The sequence below is a fragment of the Drosophila ficusphila genome, unplaced genomic scaffold (genome assembly GCF_018152265.1).
Source record: "Drosophila ficusphila isolate 14025-0441.05 unplaced genomic scaffold, ASM1815226v1 contig_106, whole genome shotgun sequence".
NCBI classification, from domain to species: domain Eukaryota; kingdom Metazoa; phylum Arthropoda; class Insecta; order Diptera; family Drosophilidae; genus Drosophila; species Drosophila ficusphila.
In genome coordinates this window covers 5,898,951-5,916,874 of record NW_025063993.1, presented here as the reverse complement: position 1 = coordinate 5,916,874, position 17,924 = coordinate 5,898,951, and the positions used below count along the sequence as shown (strand labels likewise).

Below are 17,924 nucleotides of genomic sequence, written 5' to 3'. Positions count from 1 at the left end.
TCGGAAGTTCTTTAGAGATAAAAACGCCAACGGGCTGCAATTTATTTATTGTAAGGGCGTGTGAACTTAATTGTGATTTACTTGTAGTTATGTTTACTTTGTATTTACCAACTGATAACTGAATTACTTAATATGATTTATCAGGCTTAAACGAAGCTTTAAAAATATTTCTAAAAATAAAAAAAACACGCAATGATGCGGAAACTATTAAAAGTGCTAAAAAAAAAAGAGATATTTTAAGTAAAATTGTACAGATTGTTAATACAGATAAAGATTTTAATTAAGTTTATCTCAAAATGACAGACATAGACATTAAAGACATACAATTTTGTTTAAGATCAAACTGAAAATTACCATTTGGATAGTAATTGTAGATAAAATAAAGATAGAATACCAAAAATGTATATAACCCCCAAATAACACTATATAATTCAGTCAATGATAGTTCCTATATGATTATTATTATATTAAATTTGTATATAAATTCTCGAAAAAAATATTTATTTACGCGGGAGAGCAATGGAGCTTATAATTTTCTCTATGCAAAACTCCAACGACAATCTAAACTAACCTTTCAGTTTTGTGTACACATTGCAAATGTAAATATTCGGCCCAAAAGTATACTTTAGTTCATTGAAATATCTTATCAGTACTGACCTTCTTAATGAATTACAAAATGCGTCTGCATTCGCTACCCAACAACCAGCTTATTTTCAAATTCAATTCACTGAAGTTATTTAAAAGACCATTTTGTTTGTTTTAATAGGTTTTTATTATTTTTTTTGTTGCCATTTTTTTGCTGCCCGGGGGGCAGCGGTTCTTTGTGTATCGGTAATTGGTATTTGGTAATTGGTAATTGGTAATATGTCATGATTATTGAAATAGGGCGTCGATAATGTACAGAGTAAATCAATGATAAAACAAAATAATTGAAGAACGAAGAACAAACTTCGGCTGCGTCCGTCTGTCTTGGCTTAGTTCGAGTAGGAACTAATTACGACTAAGTTGTTGTCAAAATCACTACGATACAAAATCGCTTCTACAAGAATTCTCTAAGTAACCTTAATGCCACGCCCACCCAATTCCACAGCTCGTCGGGGGCGTGGCATCGACTAAATCGAAATACTTTTGTTGTTTGGTTTGCAGTTAACCCGCCAAAAACGGGTTAATGGTATTAAATAGGTAAATATATATCAGGATATAACGGATCGGATCGGATCGGTGGAGGATTAAAGGACGGGTGGCGTGGGAGGGGTGGAGGTGGAGGTGGAGGGGGGGGTTTCAGAGTCCTAGAAAACTTTGGTTAGCCCTAAAATTAGTTAAAAACTTAACTTAGACATCCCTGTGCTTAGAAGAGTTTCATTAAAGACTACTTTAAATTAAATGATCGGTGGTCTCAGTGGCCGCCGCTGAACTCCTCGTGGAATTCGATGATGCTGACATAGGTTCCGGCCACGAAGCCCACCACGCCGAACAGTATCAGTCCGGAGTTCTTCCACAGCCGCCACTTGAAGCGTCCGAATCCGGGATCCTCGTGGTACACGGCCAACTCGATCACGGCCGGAACTATCATGCCCAGAGTACTCAGGCACACCGCTCCGATCAGCGAGATGAAGGGCCCCAAGTTCGGCAGGGCCACCGCGATTCCGCCGCACAGGATCTGGAAAAAATAGTAATAATAATTTTAAGAACTTCCTAAATACTCAGAGATTTTCTTAACCGAAATCTTACAGCATATTCTCATAAAATGCAATTTGCACATTAAATAACTTATTTATAAATATGATGAATTCAACTGCTAACGTTATAAAGTGCCGTTTGGGTCACCCTTGCATAAACCGCAATCAAAATTTAAATTTTATGAACTGATAAATTTAAATGCAGTTTCTTTAAAAATTTCATTAGAAATTTAAAAACATGGCACTTTAAAATTTAATTCAAATCGGAAAAATTTGGGTTAGTTTTGGCTCACCATTGCTTGACTAACCATGACCAAATAAAATATAAATCATAAACATTTAGACATATGACTTTTTAATTCCATTTAAAGTTAGAATAAATCTCTGAAAGTTATGTTTTGGGTCACTTTTGCAGAAACCGTCAAAAGAAAAGAAAGATCGGCCTAGAAAATCTTATAAAACTTACCACCAAGAACACACGAAGTCCGTACTCGCTGATGTTCTGTTTCTCCGGGCGGATCTTGTGCTCCAATCCCTTCCACAAAATCGTGACGGGGACGTAGAACTGCAGGGTGAAGGTGAAGAAGATGGCGATGGCAATCATCAGTTTAACGGATTGAGCCAACCTATAAGAATTAATATAGGTAAAAAAAGGAGCTTCAGAAGGACAAAGTATATAACCCACTTGTCTTCCAGGGGCAGATTCAACGTAATGCTGGCCTGAGTCTCAGGTCCGTACTTCAAGAAGCCGAAGAAGCCAACCAGAGTGTAGAGGGCAATCACCAGACCCATTCCCAGATTCAGCACCGACGGGCAGCCGATGAAGTGGCTGGGGTTCTTCATGTCGTTCTCCAGGGACATGACTACACCGATGCCCTCCAGAGCGAAGATCACGGTGCCGAAGAAGAGCGGCCACTCGGGCACGCCCACGATTCCGGGACGTTCCGTGGGGGCGGGAAGATCGGAGAACATGTAGATGAAGGTGATCACGATGCCCACGAACATCAGGATGTTGGCGATCATCGAGAAGGGCGTCAGGAACTTGAGGTTCCTCACCAGGCACATGAAGATCAGCGGCGCCGTCACGATCATGATCCAAACGCGGATGCTCAGTTCCGTTTCCATGTAGACGCGCACCACCTGCTCCACATTGGTGGCCACGAAGACCAGGTAGATGCAGCAGCAGCCCAGCAGATCGATCACCAGAAACGTGTTAACCATAAACCGGATGAAGCGGGACCAGCGGTTCAGGGACGGCGGTCCGTCGAGGAAGGCCTGCTCCGCCACGTCGGCGAATCCCATCATCGGGATCTTGCGTCTCCGGCAGAGGATGTGGGCGCACTTGACCAAGATGTGGACGCAGTACGTGCACAGGGTGCCCACCGCAAAGGTGGCCACCAGACCGAACCACAAGCCCGCGTGGGAGAAGGCCATCGGCATGGCCAATATGCCGGAGCCCAGCGATCCCTTCAGCAGGTGCACAAATGTCTCCAGGTCCCTGGGAAATTGTTTAAGAAATTATTACTAATTTGTTTCTAAGATGTGTGTATGTGAAGAATTAATTATTGCAAGGCTCAATTTTATAAGAAAAGTGTTATTATCTACAAGAAACCTTACAGTTTACAACATTAACTAGTAAAGCTATACTATTAATAAATTAAAATTAATTTAACCATATTTTCAGTTCAAAATTTCCCATTGATTTAAATATATAGGGCTTTTTCTATAAATACAGTAAAAATCACAAGCCTTTGAAAAATTCTAACAGCCTAACGATTCTTAGAAAATCGAATAAATTATACCCACTTATTTAGAAATAAAAACTTAGTGCCCTGTTTTAAATATATCCTTAAAAACAATTATTGCTTCCAACTTTAATAAATACTTATAAAAACCTTTTCCCTGTTTTAAGTAAGTATTCAAATAAATTCAGAATAAGTGAAATGGTAAGTACATAAAGTGTAGAAGCTTTTATTATCTCAATGCAGACACACAGATAAATAAATAGAGATCAGTTTGGCTTTGCCAAAAAAAATTCTAGAATAATATTGAGAGTGAGGTGGCGTAATGCACTTCTATAAATCCCGAATTTTGTTGAATGAGGGATTTTCCGGCAAACCAAATTCGTGACCTAGGGCTCCAATTAATCACTATAGTGTATATCTATAAGATTTTCGGCGCTGGTTAATAAATATTTTGGTGAGGTGTTGAAAACTGGGCAATCCTAGCCATTTTCCTCTCACGCAATTGCATTGCAAGGCCTGGCGGATGCGTTTTCCTCTCTCCCGAATGAAAATTCAGAGGGTGGAGAAGGAAAGGCGGGTTCCTCATTCCACATGCTAAACGAGACGAGCAAAACATTTGTCGGTGCATTCGTTTTATTAGCTCGTTCGCCCGAGATTTTCCTTAGCGGTTTTACTTATTTTTAGTTTGGAAAAAGTAGTTTGCCAAAACGTCCAAGGCCAATGTCAATACCATTGCATTTCCGTTTGTTTCGTTTTAGTCCGATGCAAAGTCAAAGTCTTCTGATCGGTTAAAGGTCAATGACGCGGGTGGGGGTTTATAATTAAGGGGATTAGTCATTGAGCGTTTAATGACTTGGATCAGCTGCTCATCCGGGTGCCAAAAGAAGAATGGGCGTTAGGGATCGAATTTACAAAAATACCTTATAAGTATAATGACTTAATATACCCTAAATGCAGAGCTGCTGCAAAAACCCTTAAAAGCTACATTATTTAAAATTTAATATGAAGTAATCCAAGTTCTATTCTAATGAATGTTTGTTAGAATTTTACAAAAGTAATAAAAGTTGTATCCTTTTTGATATTCCATAACCTCTTCAAACCAAACATTTTAAGTTTTTTATGTAAGGTATTTTAATATTCATTTAATCAGAGTAGTTTTAAATTTTACTTAATCTTTTTAGTTTGTAACTTGTATAGTAAATTGACATATCTCTGGTAGATCTGAGAAAATCCTTTGAGAGTATATCTTATGCATTCACATTCACACATTTTTGTATTTTGTGCAGATTTGTACGTAACAAAACTCAGTACTTACGATGTGGGATGCTCCACCTTGCGGTGCTCGAACGGATTGTAGTTGCCATCCTCGGAGTCGTCGCCTTTTTTCCGAGTGATCACCAACGGAAGCGTGGATCCCGCCGCCTGCTGGACGGGTACGTCGGCCATGTCCGAGCGGATGAACCTGTCCGAGGAGGAGTACATTTCAAACATGGTCGTGGAGGACTCGTTGTCGATGTTCTTGTACATCGCGATCGAGTTTCTATGGCCGCAACTTTCGAATAAATTCCGGAATCGAAGCAAACGTGGCCGCTGCCTGAGGCATCGACTAAACGAATGATTCGATTCCGTAGCCGTGGCCATAGAATCTCGGGTATGGGAATTACTCTCATACTTTTTTCGGGTTTTCCTTTTCCCAGACTTTTTAAGATCCGTAATACTCACTTGGGTTGCCCGCCTTTGCCGCCTTTGGGCTTCTCGTTTTCTCCGTAGCCCGCAGCGACCGTCGGGATTTTCTGCAACGAGAGGAAAAGCGGCCAGAAGGAAAAGCCGAAAATGAGTACGGATCGTGGCGAAAACTTATACGAAGACAAAGAGAGAGAGAAAGAGAGGAAGAGCTGACAAAAAATTTGCATAGTGGCAGCTAGTTATGTAAAAGCTCTTCGCCAGCTGCAGTGCGCAAAAAGAAGGCGCCAATGAATTGTGGCCCAAAAGCGGAAAGCAAAAAAAATACGCAAAAACAAGATCAATGAACAAGTTCAATGCAGTTTTATGACACAAACTAAATAGGTAGGTAATTTCGTTCATCCAGTGGCGGTAACAAGTGGCGTATGCGTGATATTCTCAGGGTCTTAGCCCTTTTTCGTGCGTTGCGTTCCCTTCGGCACCTGCTGATCCAAGGAGGTGGTCATCACACCGGATCCGCTGGTGGCCACCGGCGGCGGTCCGCCGCGCTTAAGGGACATCTTCAGCTTGTGCCGCGCCAAGGCGACGCCCGACGGATGCTGTTTCCGGCCAGAACCGGAACCGGAAATGGATCCTTTTGAGCCAGAGAAGCTGGAGAGGCTGAGCGATTGACCCTTCTCCGAGTTGCGGCGCGGCGGCAGCGGTGGCTTTCCCTTCGGCGCGTTCAGCTCGAGGTCTTCCAAGGTCATGCTGGTTGGACTTCCAGTTGGACGGCGGGCGGTGGGCGGCGGGCGTGCGTGGGGGTGGTGGTGGGTGGCGTCGGCGTGTGTGTGTGTGTGTGTTAGTGTTTGTGCCAAAATACAGCGGGGACGAATCTCAGCGCGTGACTCTGGCAAACGGCGACAAGCAACTGAATCAAGGCGGCCAGCCAGCGCTGTAATGACGGCGACAAACAAAACACCGCCCCATCGCCACCGCCACCGCCACCGCCAAATATCGAATCCAAGCCAATCCAACCCATCTACCTATCCACCCACATTTCATTTGGATTCTCTCTATAATTCTCTTAAGTGGGAGATCATACGTGTACTCGACACCCAGCAGGTTCACATTATTTACATTATTTGCATTATTTTCATTGCTTTCTTTGTTTTTTTGGGTGCAGCCTGCGGCATGACGTCACACCACAAAAAATGCCCTCTCTGCCACACGTGATATTTGCGCGGCAAATCAAGAAAGGGGCTAGCTGATGCTGAGACTTTTATATAAATTGTTTTTCAGCGCTTTCGAAAGCGGCACAACTAATGAGGAAACTGCGATTTTTATCTGCTTATTGCAACAAATACGTGCGAAAGGCACAGAAAATAATACAAAAGAAAACAGCATTTGTCTTAATTGTCCGTTTAATAGAACATTGTTTATGCTGATTAGTCTTGATTTTTTATTATTCTGTTTTTATATCGCAAAAACTCAGAGTGGCGCCATCTAGCGGAACGTAAGGCAAGTAACACTCACGCAAAGATCGTCATGTCGAATGTAGAGTAACGTCAAGTGTAGTTGACTGATCTTTAGTATGTCAATAATGTCAACAATATTTTACAACAATTTTATTCTTTTAATGTACATATGTAAACATATGTACATTTGAAAATTTAATTAAAAAGATTTCTATCAAATTTATTATACATTTAAGTATTTAACAGGAATTTTGTAAAAATTGGGTGGTAATTAAATGAACGGATTTATTTTAATTTACAAAAAAAAATATTTTAAAAAAATAGTAGTTCATCATGTATACAAAACTTAGAATTAAAAAATTATATATCTCAAAAAATCGTATTTGTTAAAGTATTGTTGTAGATTCAAAGATCTTTCTAAAATCAAATTAAAAGCAAAACAAAAAACCCCAGAAAGTCGAACCACGAAGCATTGAAGTTTTTAGTGCGCTTATTCACGCTTGATTGCCTCCCGCCGAGATTCGAATTTTGCCCAAACCAATTTTTGTGGGCAATTTGCCTACATTTGCAAAGAATTTAACATTCAGCCTCTTTTATTTCCGCTTCGGATAACATCAGCCCATCCACCCATATTTCGAACAGAAAGAATTCTTGCGAGTGCGCAGATGCAAAGGCAAATAAAAGCGCGCTGTTTGCTTGGAAAACAGAAAGTTGGAACTTGAAAATAGATAGCAAAATAATTAGACAGGTGCAGTGTCCACTAATTGCGACAAAGCGCCATTCAATCGCTCTCCCAAACAGCCAGTTATTCAATCTTCCAATAGCATGCCGTCTATTACAAAATGCTACTCAACTTCACTGAGTGCATGCAACGAAAAAAAGCTATTTAGGGGTCCTCTATCCCGAAACTAGAAAACTATTCTTTATACTATATATTGAATAAGTGCATAAGTAACACTTTTGCTTTCATAACTCTAAATCCATATTGCCATAAGTTTAAGTTTATACACATTTAAGTTACCCTATTCTTAAATGACAAACCATCAAATTAACGTTTTTGTTAAATGCTAAGGTACACTTAAGTTCATTTTAAACATTTTGATTTTGTTGAAATCTTTTTAAAAATTATACATAACTATTTATTGAAATTAGTATTAGTAGCTTTGATTGCAGATCATCAATATTTGTTGGTAGTTTTTAATTGCGTTTTCAATTATAGATCAATTAAAACCAGTATTTTCGAAATTTCCCCTTTACATTTTAAATAGGCAAACATATATTCTAATTAAATTTTTAAAAAGTTTACAGGTTGATTTTTTTCAGTGTAAGTGCATTGAGAGCGAACCCAAAATTACTTATTGCGTTGCACTTTTTTATTGCATTCTAATATTGTGAGTTTTGCGAACTGGCGAAAAAATAAACAGAAACGTGTCGATGGCAAAGAATGTAAACAGAGTTGGGGATAGGTTATTTTCCAGGGAGTGGGCAAAAGGGGGAGGGGCGTTGTAGCCCCTGAACATCGACACGTGTCGCTGCATCGACTCAGGTTCAGCAAAATTGAGTCAAGTGTGGTGGAAATGGCAGAGTGTGTGACAAATGGCAGCAAAAAATAAAAGAGGGAGCTGCATTGATAATGAGCGATTGATAAGAGCACAGGGAGAAAATACACCCTAATTACGATACACAATTATCATTACACTATTAATAATGTATTGTATACTGTTTAAAATATATCTAAAATATTGTTCTTTTTATCACCTTGAAAATGTTATCTATTGTATAGAATTTACAACATCTTTTACTGACATTCCCTAACGAAAACCAACTCAAACCAGAATCTGGTTAAAAGAATTCGGCCCAATTAGATAGTTATAAAACCGCTCCGACAAACAATTTTGCACGCGAAAGATAATGCGGCAAATAAATAGCCGCAAATCGATTTGCCGCTTTGCATTGCAGCCCAACACGAAATACCTATCTCCCAATTAGCCAAAGACAAACAATGCAATCATGAATGTTCTGCGAGAGTTTTGGTTATTTAATAATAGATACTAGTAGTTTCTGGAACTGCGCAAAAAACTTGTGTCAAGTCAATAGTCTTAATGGTGAAACGAAAACCTTAATAGCCAAACTACATCAGTCACTGTCATTCAGCGAAAAGCGTAGAATTTACGGCAGGTATTTCCCGATTTCCACGCTTCTCCCAGGCGATAACGATAAGTGAGCTCATTAATTGGGGGATCTTATCTCGGCACAAAAATCTCAGAATATTTACAGCACTTGTTGTGCCGCCGAGATTGTGTGACTAATCTGGAGAGGGTAACGCCTCCTTCCGGACATTAAATATTGTAGAGCTCACAATCCCCCACTTAACCGCCAAAATGACTAAGCCGGGCCAAGAAAAATGCGGCATTCTAAAGTGCACGGGCATTTCGTGTGCTTTCCTAATTAAAACTGTCAATAGTGGGGAATAAAAGCGAGTGCAGCCTTAACGAACTCCAAAGCTGCCCCAACCTGGCGTGCCATTGAACTTATGTAAGCGAAAAGTGGAAATGGAAGTGGAAACAGAAACAGAAACAGCAACACAAAACTGCAAAAAAAAAAAAAAAAACGAAATGAAAACGGCAAACGACAACAAATTGCAGTGGAAAATTTTTATATTTGTTTGCAAAATGTGAACGAAACACAAAAAAAGTGCAGTATGCTTTACTGCAAGCCGAGAACTAAACACTGGATTTGACATCAGGGGGAAATCACGTGGCCGGCCGAGGGTTCGGTTCCCCTGAAAATCGCCGGCAATCTGTCAATTAGAGATCTATTTATTCCCCCACATTTTCTGGGGAATGAGTAACACCCCCGGATTGCACCTATGGCGCCTGCAATTTCCGATTTGCGACAATTGCAGATAAGATATGGAACATGTTGCACTGCTCAGTGATCACCCCGAATCACGAGTGCCCTGAATTAAATAGATCAGTCGCATGATCGTGAGGGGGATACAATTGTCACTGCTAAATTAAAAGCCTTTCGTTCCATGGCATTTATAATTTGCAGTACATTTGGAAGATTGATTGTACGTACTGCATTGACCGATAAATGCAAAAAGAAATTACGATACGTACTGAAAACAAAGGGTTAAATGTTTTAACTATAGCTCGATTTAGGGATATTTAAATAACCTTTTAGAACTTAACATGAAATATAGTCTTTAAAGTTTGTTATGTAATAAGCAAGGTAACTAAAAGTCAGAACACCTTAAATGACCCATAAACGCAACTATAAATTTAAAGTGCCTCCAAGTATTTAAGAACATTGAGTATAAATAAAGGCTAATTGATAGATATTATTTATTGACCCATAAAAAATATGTAAATTATTTCCTTATATAATTTTAAATACCTGCAAATCATTCATTATAAATTATAAACATTTGTTAGAAACTCCTACAATACATTTATTTCATCTGAGAGAAGCTTTTTAAGACTTACTTCCGCAGTTCCTTACTAAACATTTAACTAAGATCGCTCAATAAATTATACTTAACAACATTTTTATTCCAGAAACTTCCTGCCCCAATTAAAAAATATTTATAAGTCTCGTGCATGATCGTTAGAAACAATTTGCAGTTCTATTAATATCATAGGACCATGCCGAACCGATCCAGTTAGATCGGCAATCATATAGTTTGAACCAAATAGCTCTGAAATCCATAAGAGCATAGAATGGATCGAATCGGATCGATCGACTGCCGATTTCCAGAACAGAGCTCGGCGATTGTTATTACCTGTGAAGGGGAGGGTACTTTGTAGTTCGGGTTTCAAGTGCAGGCTGACGCAATATGCAAGTAGAGTGACTCGAAACACCCCCCGCTGGGGAATCGAGAGCTATAGCCATATAGCCGCAGAGGTGCTCCCATTGGGCAAACACTCAGTGGAAAGTTACCGAGTGCGAAACCGAAAACCCCGAGCTCGAATTGGTGCCAGAACTTTACTTTTGCGCCAATTCAGCGAATTCCGTCGGGCACTTTTTTCCACTTTGGCGCTTGCGCAGCAGCCAAAAAATACAAATTTTCCATGAACTCGAAACCCCGAAATTCGCTGACACAGTGGGTAGACTTTGTACCGGCCATAACCGGTCGTCCGAATGCCCTACACTCCCATTGTGCCGAATTATCCATTGTGCCCAGGTTCAGGTCCCTGCAGACATAAAAGTGCAGCTCGGCGAGTGGAAAATTCCACTGGGTGCCCTGAAAATAGGCAGCAACCCAAGAAGCAACAACAACACTCGGGGAAAAGCGGGTGGAAAACTGTTTGGCCGGTTACTCATAACAACAAAACGATAAATGAGCAGGCGACCAAAAAAGGAAAGGAAAAAAGAAAAAGTGGAAAAAGAAAGAACCACCGAAATCATCCCCGAAATTAGACTTCAGTTTGTTATCAATCCAAACAAGCATTAGCCCACAGATTTGCATAAACAATCATTCAAACGAAAGTAAATATAGACCGTGGCAAGCGGCCATCGATCAATAAATAAACAAGGCATTAAAGGGTTAAGTCGGGGACTTTTGAGCCAAGTGCGCGAGAGGTGTCACATCACATGTCTGCGGTAAAAGCCTTTATGCCAAATAAATCAACGGAAAATTTTATCGTCCGCTGATGATATGCATAAATCTGAATTTGCAAGAAATCGAGGTGATATCATAGGGGGAATTATAATGGATATTGGGTTTCAAGGGAGGAAGTGGAAAATTTTGAAATTATACTAAAAATATAAGCGATATCAGGCATAATAAACAAAACTTGAATCAGAGCAGGATTTTACCAGTGAAATCATTACACGTATTGTTGAGTATATTAGTAATTAAAAAATTTAGAAAAAGAGGACATCTTTTTATTGAATAATATGTCCGAAATTGAATGCTAAAAATACTTTTTTATGCACTGTTTAGACTCACTTGCTACAACATGAAACTCCAAACATAGAAAGGGGGAGTTTTATAGAACTTTCTGGAAAGACATTTTCATGAAAAACATCTCAGCGAAAAACTTTCTATGCATAAGGCAACTTGCACTTCAGAATTTTCAATGAATCACTTCCCAGACATTAATATATTTTTCTCCGGATAAGAACAGGATTTTGGAGGGCAAGATAAAACCACTACTATTGGAAAATAAACAAGTTTTACTTACAGTGTACTCGGTGGGCGCCAGCGGCGTCCGCGAGTCGCTCTTATGGAAACTCATGGTTGTAACAATGGTAATCCTTGATTAGCCGATATCTTTGCGGATGCAGGATAGGGCCGTTGGGGGTTAGGTTTCGGATCCTGGTGCACGAAACCACACCGACACTCGACGATAATCGAGAATGGCCTCCAAGCACTTGTTACAGATACAAAACAGAATTAAATGGCAAATTTAATAGCAATGGTCGAGACTCGTCTTAAGGTGGGATTGGAGTTGGATTTGATAATAATAAATGCAATATTACTAATGCAACTTGCGAGCGAGACCGTGACCGGGATAACTGGGAATCGAATCGGAGATTTCAGTGGTTTCGAGTTCGAGTTCGAGTTGTTTTCAGATTCAATCAACCGCACGGTTTGACAAACAGAACAAGAATGCCAAACCTTAGCACGAAAACGGCGAGTAAAACCCTCGATTCCCAGACCGATTTCCCCGAAGAGAATAGTGATAGTCGAAAAGAGAGAGGGAGAGAGCAAGAGCAAGGGAGAAAGAGAGAGCCGGAGAGAAAGAACTCGTTAGCAAGCATTTGCCGTTATTCGACGGACGATTCAAACACCGCTTTTACCCCGATTTTACCCCGATTTTTCTGATATATCTCCCATTTTGCGGGTTTCCTTGGGATCGAAAAAGGAAACTTGCCGCAGCTTTTTTTGGCCCACAGGTCGGCTACTGAATCAGTTCCGCTGGAAAAGCTAGGCGCTGATTTGTAAGGCAAGTGCGTCACTGGTTACAAATAATATATCGTTCAAGATAAAGTAGCAGAGCGAGAACGTAACATTAAAATAATTTAATGACTCACTGTACAAATCAATTTTATACGGGCTTGCTTGTAAAGTTTATTGTTTAAAAAAGTGTGAGTACAATAATTATTTTTATTATTTAAAAAAAAAATTCCAAGCCCAAAATAAATAATTTAATTTATGGTTATGCAATAGTTGTTAGTATCACAAAATTAAAGCTAATATAAGTATAATAGATTAATTTAAAATTTAAAAGATTGTTTTTGTTTCTGTAGAAAGCAGTCTAAGTTCTATTTTTAAATTCCATGATACACAATACAAACATAATAAATGCATAAGAATGTGTAACATTTTTATGAATAAAATTTACACAATACAAATATAATAAATGCATAATAATGTGTAACATTTTTATGAATAAAATTTGCAATAAATAATAATGCAAAACCCAGTGATGACAAATTTGACTACTAATTCTTTTCCGTGCCCGCGTTCATATGAATCAGTTTTCCAAAGCTCAATCATGGCAGATAAGACCAGATAACCGACGGCTGGGAAAACTGGCATAGCCATATAATTAATTAGCGATATCGTGCAGATAAAATTCGCATATGACGACGGCACGACGATCCCATTTGGACTGCCTCAATTGGCCGCCAATTGAAACGTGTGACCTCCATGTGAGGATCGAAAAATTGATTGAGACCGAAATCGATTGCCAAAAATACTTGTCAAGGGCTCAGAGATCGGGAAAAGAACAGACAGAAGTGTGGATCAGTCATTTGCTAAAATTAAAATCAATTTGATTTCTGCGTCGCATTTATTTATGGGTAACTCGAAACGTGCGCCAACTGCACGTCTCAGACTTTGGATAAAATTTCTTCGGCCTGGGGAAACCAGTTCAAAGCGGTTAAATTCCTTGCCAATTTTAAGAGTGGAAAATTTTACGATTTTCTGCAATTGTTTGTTCTAGTTGTCAGTTAAACTTGAACGACTTCTGGGCTAAATTGAATACAGCGAGGGATTAGATTGAAGGCACCTTGGATTTAAGACCTGGCCTTGCAACTTGAATCAAAACATAATTGAAAATTAATTTATTCATGTGGCAAAGGTGATATATCAATTAGAAAGACATGGCAATTGATTCAAAAGGGGATGGTTCCGTTTTCAAAAAGTAACTGCCAGGAAATCGGATATGAAAAGTACTGTCTACTTTTAGGACTTTTGAAAAGTAGCGCCACCTTTCGGGAGTCAGCAAATGTTGAGGCTTACAAACAGCCAACAGGTGGCGCCTTTGTGCTTTCCTTCTGCTGGCATTGCTCATACGCCCCGCAAACCAACTTAATTTAGCTGAAAACTGGGTTTATTTTTCGCGAGAAAAGCCACTCCTTAATTTATGTGACCTCTGCTGCCGATCACCGCGGATTTAGCTACTTAACTTATAGATAAACATAAAAATAACAAGTGCAGCTTTCTCGACGAAATCAGAATCAAGTCGTACTTGAGCGCTAATTTAAGGCAATCTGAATCTCCGCCTGCTGACGGGTGTGTTATTTAAGCAATTTGCATATTCAAAAGCCAAAACGCACCCTGGAATTGGACTGGCAAACGGGTTTCGGGCAAGACAAAGAGATATTGACCGTAATTGTTTGCCATAAAAGCACTCAAAACCGGCAAAATGCAGCCTCATCAGAAAGCGGAACGCGAAGAAAGAATTGGGTATTACCTAAGTCACACACTCCTTCAATTGATATTCAAGGCACATATTATATATTCAATGTAAACACAGCACACAGTTCATCACTCAACGGGCGTAAATCCTTGAGCCATTCACAAAAAAACACTTGCCGCAAAAAACCCCCAAACAAGTCAGCTTAAAATGCGATCGAGCTGAGGTTGTTGACTTTGAATGTCAAGTCAATTCATTAATTTCAGCAACAGCTGTTGAAGATGCATCGCTGGGACTATTCGCACAACACTTTAGATTCCACAGGTATAATCTTTAAAAATGCTCACCTTTTAAGGATAGTTTTTCCCTTGGTTTAGCTAATATTTAAGTAGGCACGACCAACGCACTTAGATTCAGAACTCCAACTAACTGTCTTGACAAACTTCAGCTGCCAAGAAACCACTTGGCTGTCCGAAACGGATAAGACTTTCCTATCTGGATTGGTGTATCCGCAAGAAGCTTGAAATAAATTCAGGGCCGGGGTACAAAGTATCTATCCACCTGGCCGCTCAATGACGCTATAACTCATTAATTCTAGTCTGCAGATAGCAAGATCTGAGGGCCCGCTTCCCACTAAAAAATGCAAGCATATAAATTTAATTTAATTTAATTTCCGTGTATTTCAGATTAGACCATGCAAAAATAGCCTTTCAACCGATAAGTTCGATAAGCAGTTCGAACAATTTTAGATATTTTTATAAATACAAAATGGGGTAGTAGAATCACCCTATGAGTGACTCACTGGCCCCGCCTTTTCGTCACGAAACCAGGAAGGCTTTTCAAAAGCAGATCAAACTGGGAAACAGTATTATAATAGACGGTCTAAAGCAATCTCCCACCCATTCAGCTATCTCCACGCGCTTAACTAATGAGCACTTAGGTGTAATTACACTTGCTGCCACTGTCGATTCTATCATTCTGCGCTGATCCACTCCATAGAACAGTCACTCTTAGGTAACATTCACTTAATGACTGCCCATCCTAAACGGTTCGGAGGCTTACCAAAATCCGAAAGCAAACAGGGGAGCTCCCGATAAGGTCGCCCTAATATCACCCGGCTTGTTTGCACTCGCCTAATTGCAATCTCAAGTGATATACGGTGGCGAGGCAGACATAAAAACCAATTACTTTGTTGTTTCCCACCGACGAACTCAATTGTGTGAACTTCGACGTGTTATTTTGATTTCCTATGATTTATTTTCGATTTATCTCAGGTTTATCTGTGATTTATCTGAGATTTATCTGTGATTTACAATCATATTTCGAAGGCTATGACCGAATTTAACTTTGATTGATTATAATTAATACTTGAAGCATGATATCGGTAAAAGTACGATTTTCACATCTTATTTGAACCGCTTGGCTGCGTTTATAGGTTTATACTATTACGATTTTTTGCTAGTCATTTCTATTTGATTATTGATATCAGTAGTAAAAAATTCTATGTAAGGAACATGACTGGAACTTGGAATTTCATTGATTTATCAGTATCAATATACTGCAATAAAGTCTTTAATATGTGTATTTAATACATTGTTAATGAAACAAAAATTGTATATTATTTTACATATATATATTTTCAATTTTTATTATTTTTAATATATATGCTCAAATTACTATATATTACAAAGAATATAATTTTTGAAATGCCTTTTTTAATGATGATAAGGTAGATTAAAATTTAATGTAAACAATTTCGCTTCCAATTTAAAACTCATTTTCTGTGACCAACTTGAACACATATAATTATCGCCTTGAACCATGATTTATCCACTATATTAGCCACTATTATTATAGAATTTATCCGCGATTCACACTTGATTTTGGCCCAATTTTTGATGACCGCAACCGAATTCCGCGCTAATCTCGATCGATTGTGGCAATCAGGTAATCGGATGGGAAACACTCTCGGATATACAACGCTTACGAGGCACTTACAGTATCGCTTGCTCCACCCGATCCGCTAATCACGGCCAGCGTCATTATTCCAATAAAAATCGAACTGAAAGACAATTAAATCGAGTATACGCCGCGTTCGCCGACGGAGTTGTTTGTAGAGCGATTGGCGGGCACAGAATAAAAGCGCGAGTCTGACCAGACATTCGTTTTAAAACAAAAGTTAACAGTCGGCAGTGGAGTGAGCCTCTATCTCGATCCCAAAGCTCTCGGAACTTGCTCGAGTACCGCCGTAACCCCTCGATCTCTCCGTGAAACATTCGCACTTGGCAATGGCACTGGTTAAGCATGAACATTAACATTGAGTCAGTCAAAAGCCTGAGATTGGGTAATTGGCGGTTTTCGGGTTGGTGGGTGGAGTACTCGCTTTTTAGACTCTTTTATTGCAATTCCACAGACTCGAAACAGACAGCAGAACGTGAGAATTAACTCAGAACCGGAGACAGCCGACATATGTCGGCCGATAAAGATGTCGGCGATCTATCTGGTAGGCCAGTGCACACGCAGTACTTGGAGTGCTTATCGCCAAGATAAACCCAGCATAAAGGGGCAGTTCTATTTCGGTTTAGTCTACACTTCCAACAGAGGCTACTATAGCTTGGGGCGAGTTAACCCTTTAGTGCCTGTTTGCAGTTCAAAAGTGGGACAACAAGAAATTACATTCGTAGCGGTATGCATTCAATTTGTTAGAAACTATTTAAACTACAAACTAACATTAATGCTATTAAAATAATACATTTTCATTAGGCTTTAAAAAAAATCATTTTCATTTAGCAAAGTTATTTTGTAAAGTTTCCCTTCAATTATTAAAAGCTCTTTTAAAATAATAATTTGAAAATAAAATAAAACCATTTTGATTTACAACCGTTTTTATTGAAAATCTATTTAATATACGTGAGCTTTGAAAAACGTTAATAAATCAAGTTAACAACAACGTAATAGGAAAACAGCAAAAAATGTCTAGCTTTGTACAAAAAATCATAATCTTGATTTTTTATTTAAAGCTGTAGGAACATTTTTTATAGTATGTTTTAACAAAAAAATTCGTACTAAAAAAGATTTATACATCAGGGAAAACTGCACACTACTTAAAAAATCAAGTAGTTAAAACTAACATCCCTGATGTTTAAGCTTTCTGTTTACTACCTTGTTTAAAGCTCCTAATATTCATTATAAAATATTAAGTATATTTCTTAGGCAGTTTTCAGGCAAAGGACGGATTTTGAAGGACTAAACCTACTTGGAACTTGATGGCACTTACGTTCTCTGCTGTCGACATGGCTGAAAGCGAAATATCCAGGATAAACGCAGACCTTGCACCACGAACCTTTCGCCCTGACCAAGCCGGGACCAACTGAACCGATCGGACCCGTGGGTCATCCGATGGTAAGCTCTTTGCACGCAGCTGTGGAAACTGTGTCACCCTCAATTCGAACTTCCTTCGGCGAGGCAAAGCGAAATGAAACGAAACGAAACGAGTCGAGCCAACCCCAATATAATAATAATAAATCAGCACTCATCAGCGGCGCAGAGGTGTCCCAAATGGGATTCGCTCTTTGGTGCGCAATTCTCCGTGATTAAGCCAACGCATAGTGCCTAAAACTGTTTAGAGCCTCAATTTGAGAATAACAAAGCAATTTTTCAATTTAGCCTCCACAAATTTACACGCTGCCATGATATATGGGTGGGCAG

At 39.3% G+C, this 17,924-nt stretch overlaps 1 protein-coding gene, 1 long non-coding RNA gene and 1 pseudogene across 4 annotated transcripts; 1 reads left to right on the top strand and 2 right to left on the bottom strand.

The window, feature by feature from the left end:
* Positions 1-745: 745 nt before the first annotated feature.
* Positions 746-17,512, bottom strand: LOC108099894 (proton-coupled amino acid transporter-like protein CG1139). Of its 3 annotated transcripts, none has more exons than XM_017203551.2 (6): positions 17,494-17,512; positions 5,147-5,217; positions 4,740-4,886; positions 2,365-3,177; positions 2,146-2,305; positions 746-1,660 (listed from the first exon to the last, which is right to left on the bottom strand). In XM_017203551.2, the coding sequence occupies exons 1-6, from the start codon at positions 17,509-17,511 to the stop codon at positions 1,397-1,399; spliced, it is 1,473 nt and encodes a 490-aa protein (XP_017059040.1). In that variant the 5' UTR covers position 17,512; the 3' UTR covers positions 746-1,396. The 3 variants fall into 3 exon arrangements, with proteins under 3 accessions (XP_017059040.1, XP_017059041.1, XP_043063459.1); XM_017203552.2 differs by lacking the exon at positions 17,494-17,512 and adding an exon at positions 14,564-14,623; XM_043207524.1 differs by lacking the exon at positions 17,494-17,512 and adding an exon at positions 11,754-12,162.
* Positions 5,595-6,713, bottom strand: LOC122319778 (annotated as a pseudogene).
* On the top strand, positions 16,420-17,541 carry LOC108099895. The gene is made up of 3 exons (XR_001771961.1): positions 16,420-16,560; positions 16,630-16,902; positions 17,430-17,541. It is a non-coding gene; the product is annotated as an uncharacterized LOC108099895 (long non-coding RNA).
* Positions 17,542-17,924: the final 383 nt, after the last annotated feature.

Bases quoted from the DNA above. Each gene is read 5' to 3' on its own strand.
- LOC108099894 (XM_043207524.1), bottom strand. From the start codon at position 11,807: ATGAGTTTCCATAAGAGCGACTCGCGGACGCCGCTGGCGCCCACCGAG. The intron at 3,178-4,739 runs GTAAGTACTGAG...ACAATTTCCCAG, and splicing joins AAGGTGGAGCATCCCACATC to GGACCTGGAGACATTTGTGC. The intron at 2,306-2,364 runs GTGGGTTATATA...TAATTCTTATAG, and splicing joins AATCTGCCCCTGGAAGACAA to GTTGGCTCAATCCGTTAAAC.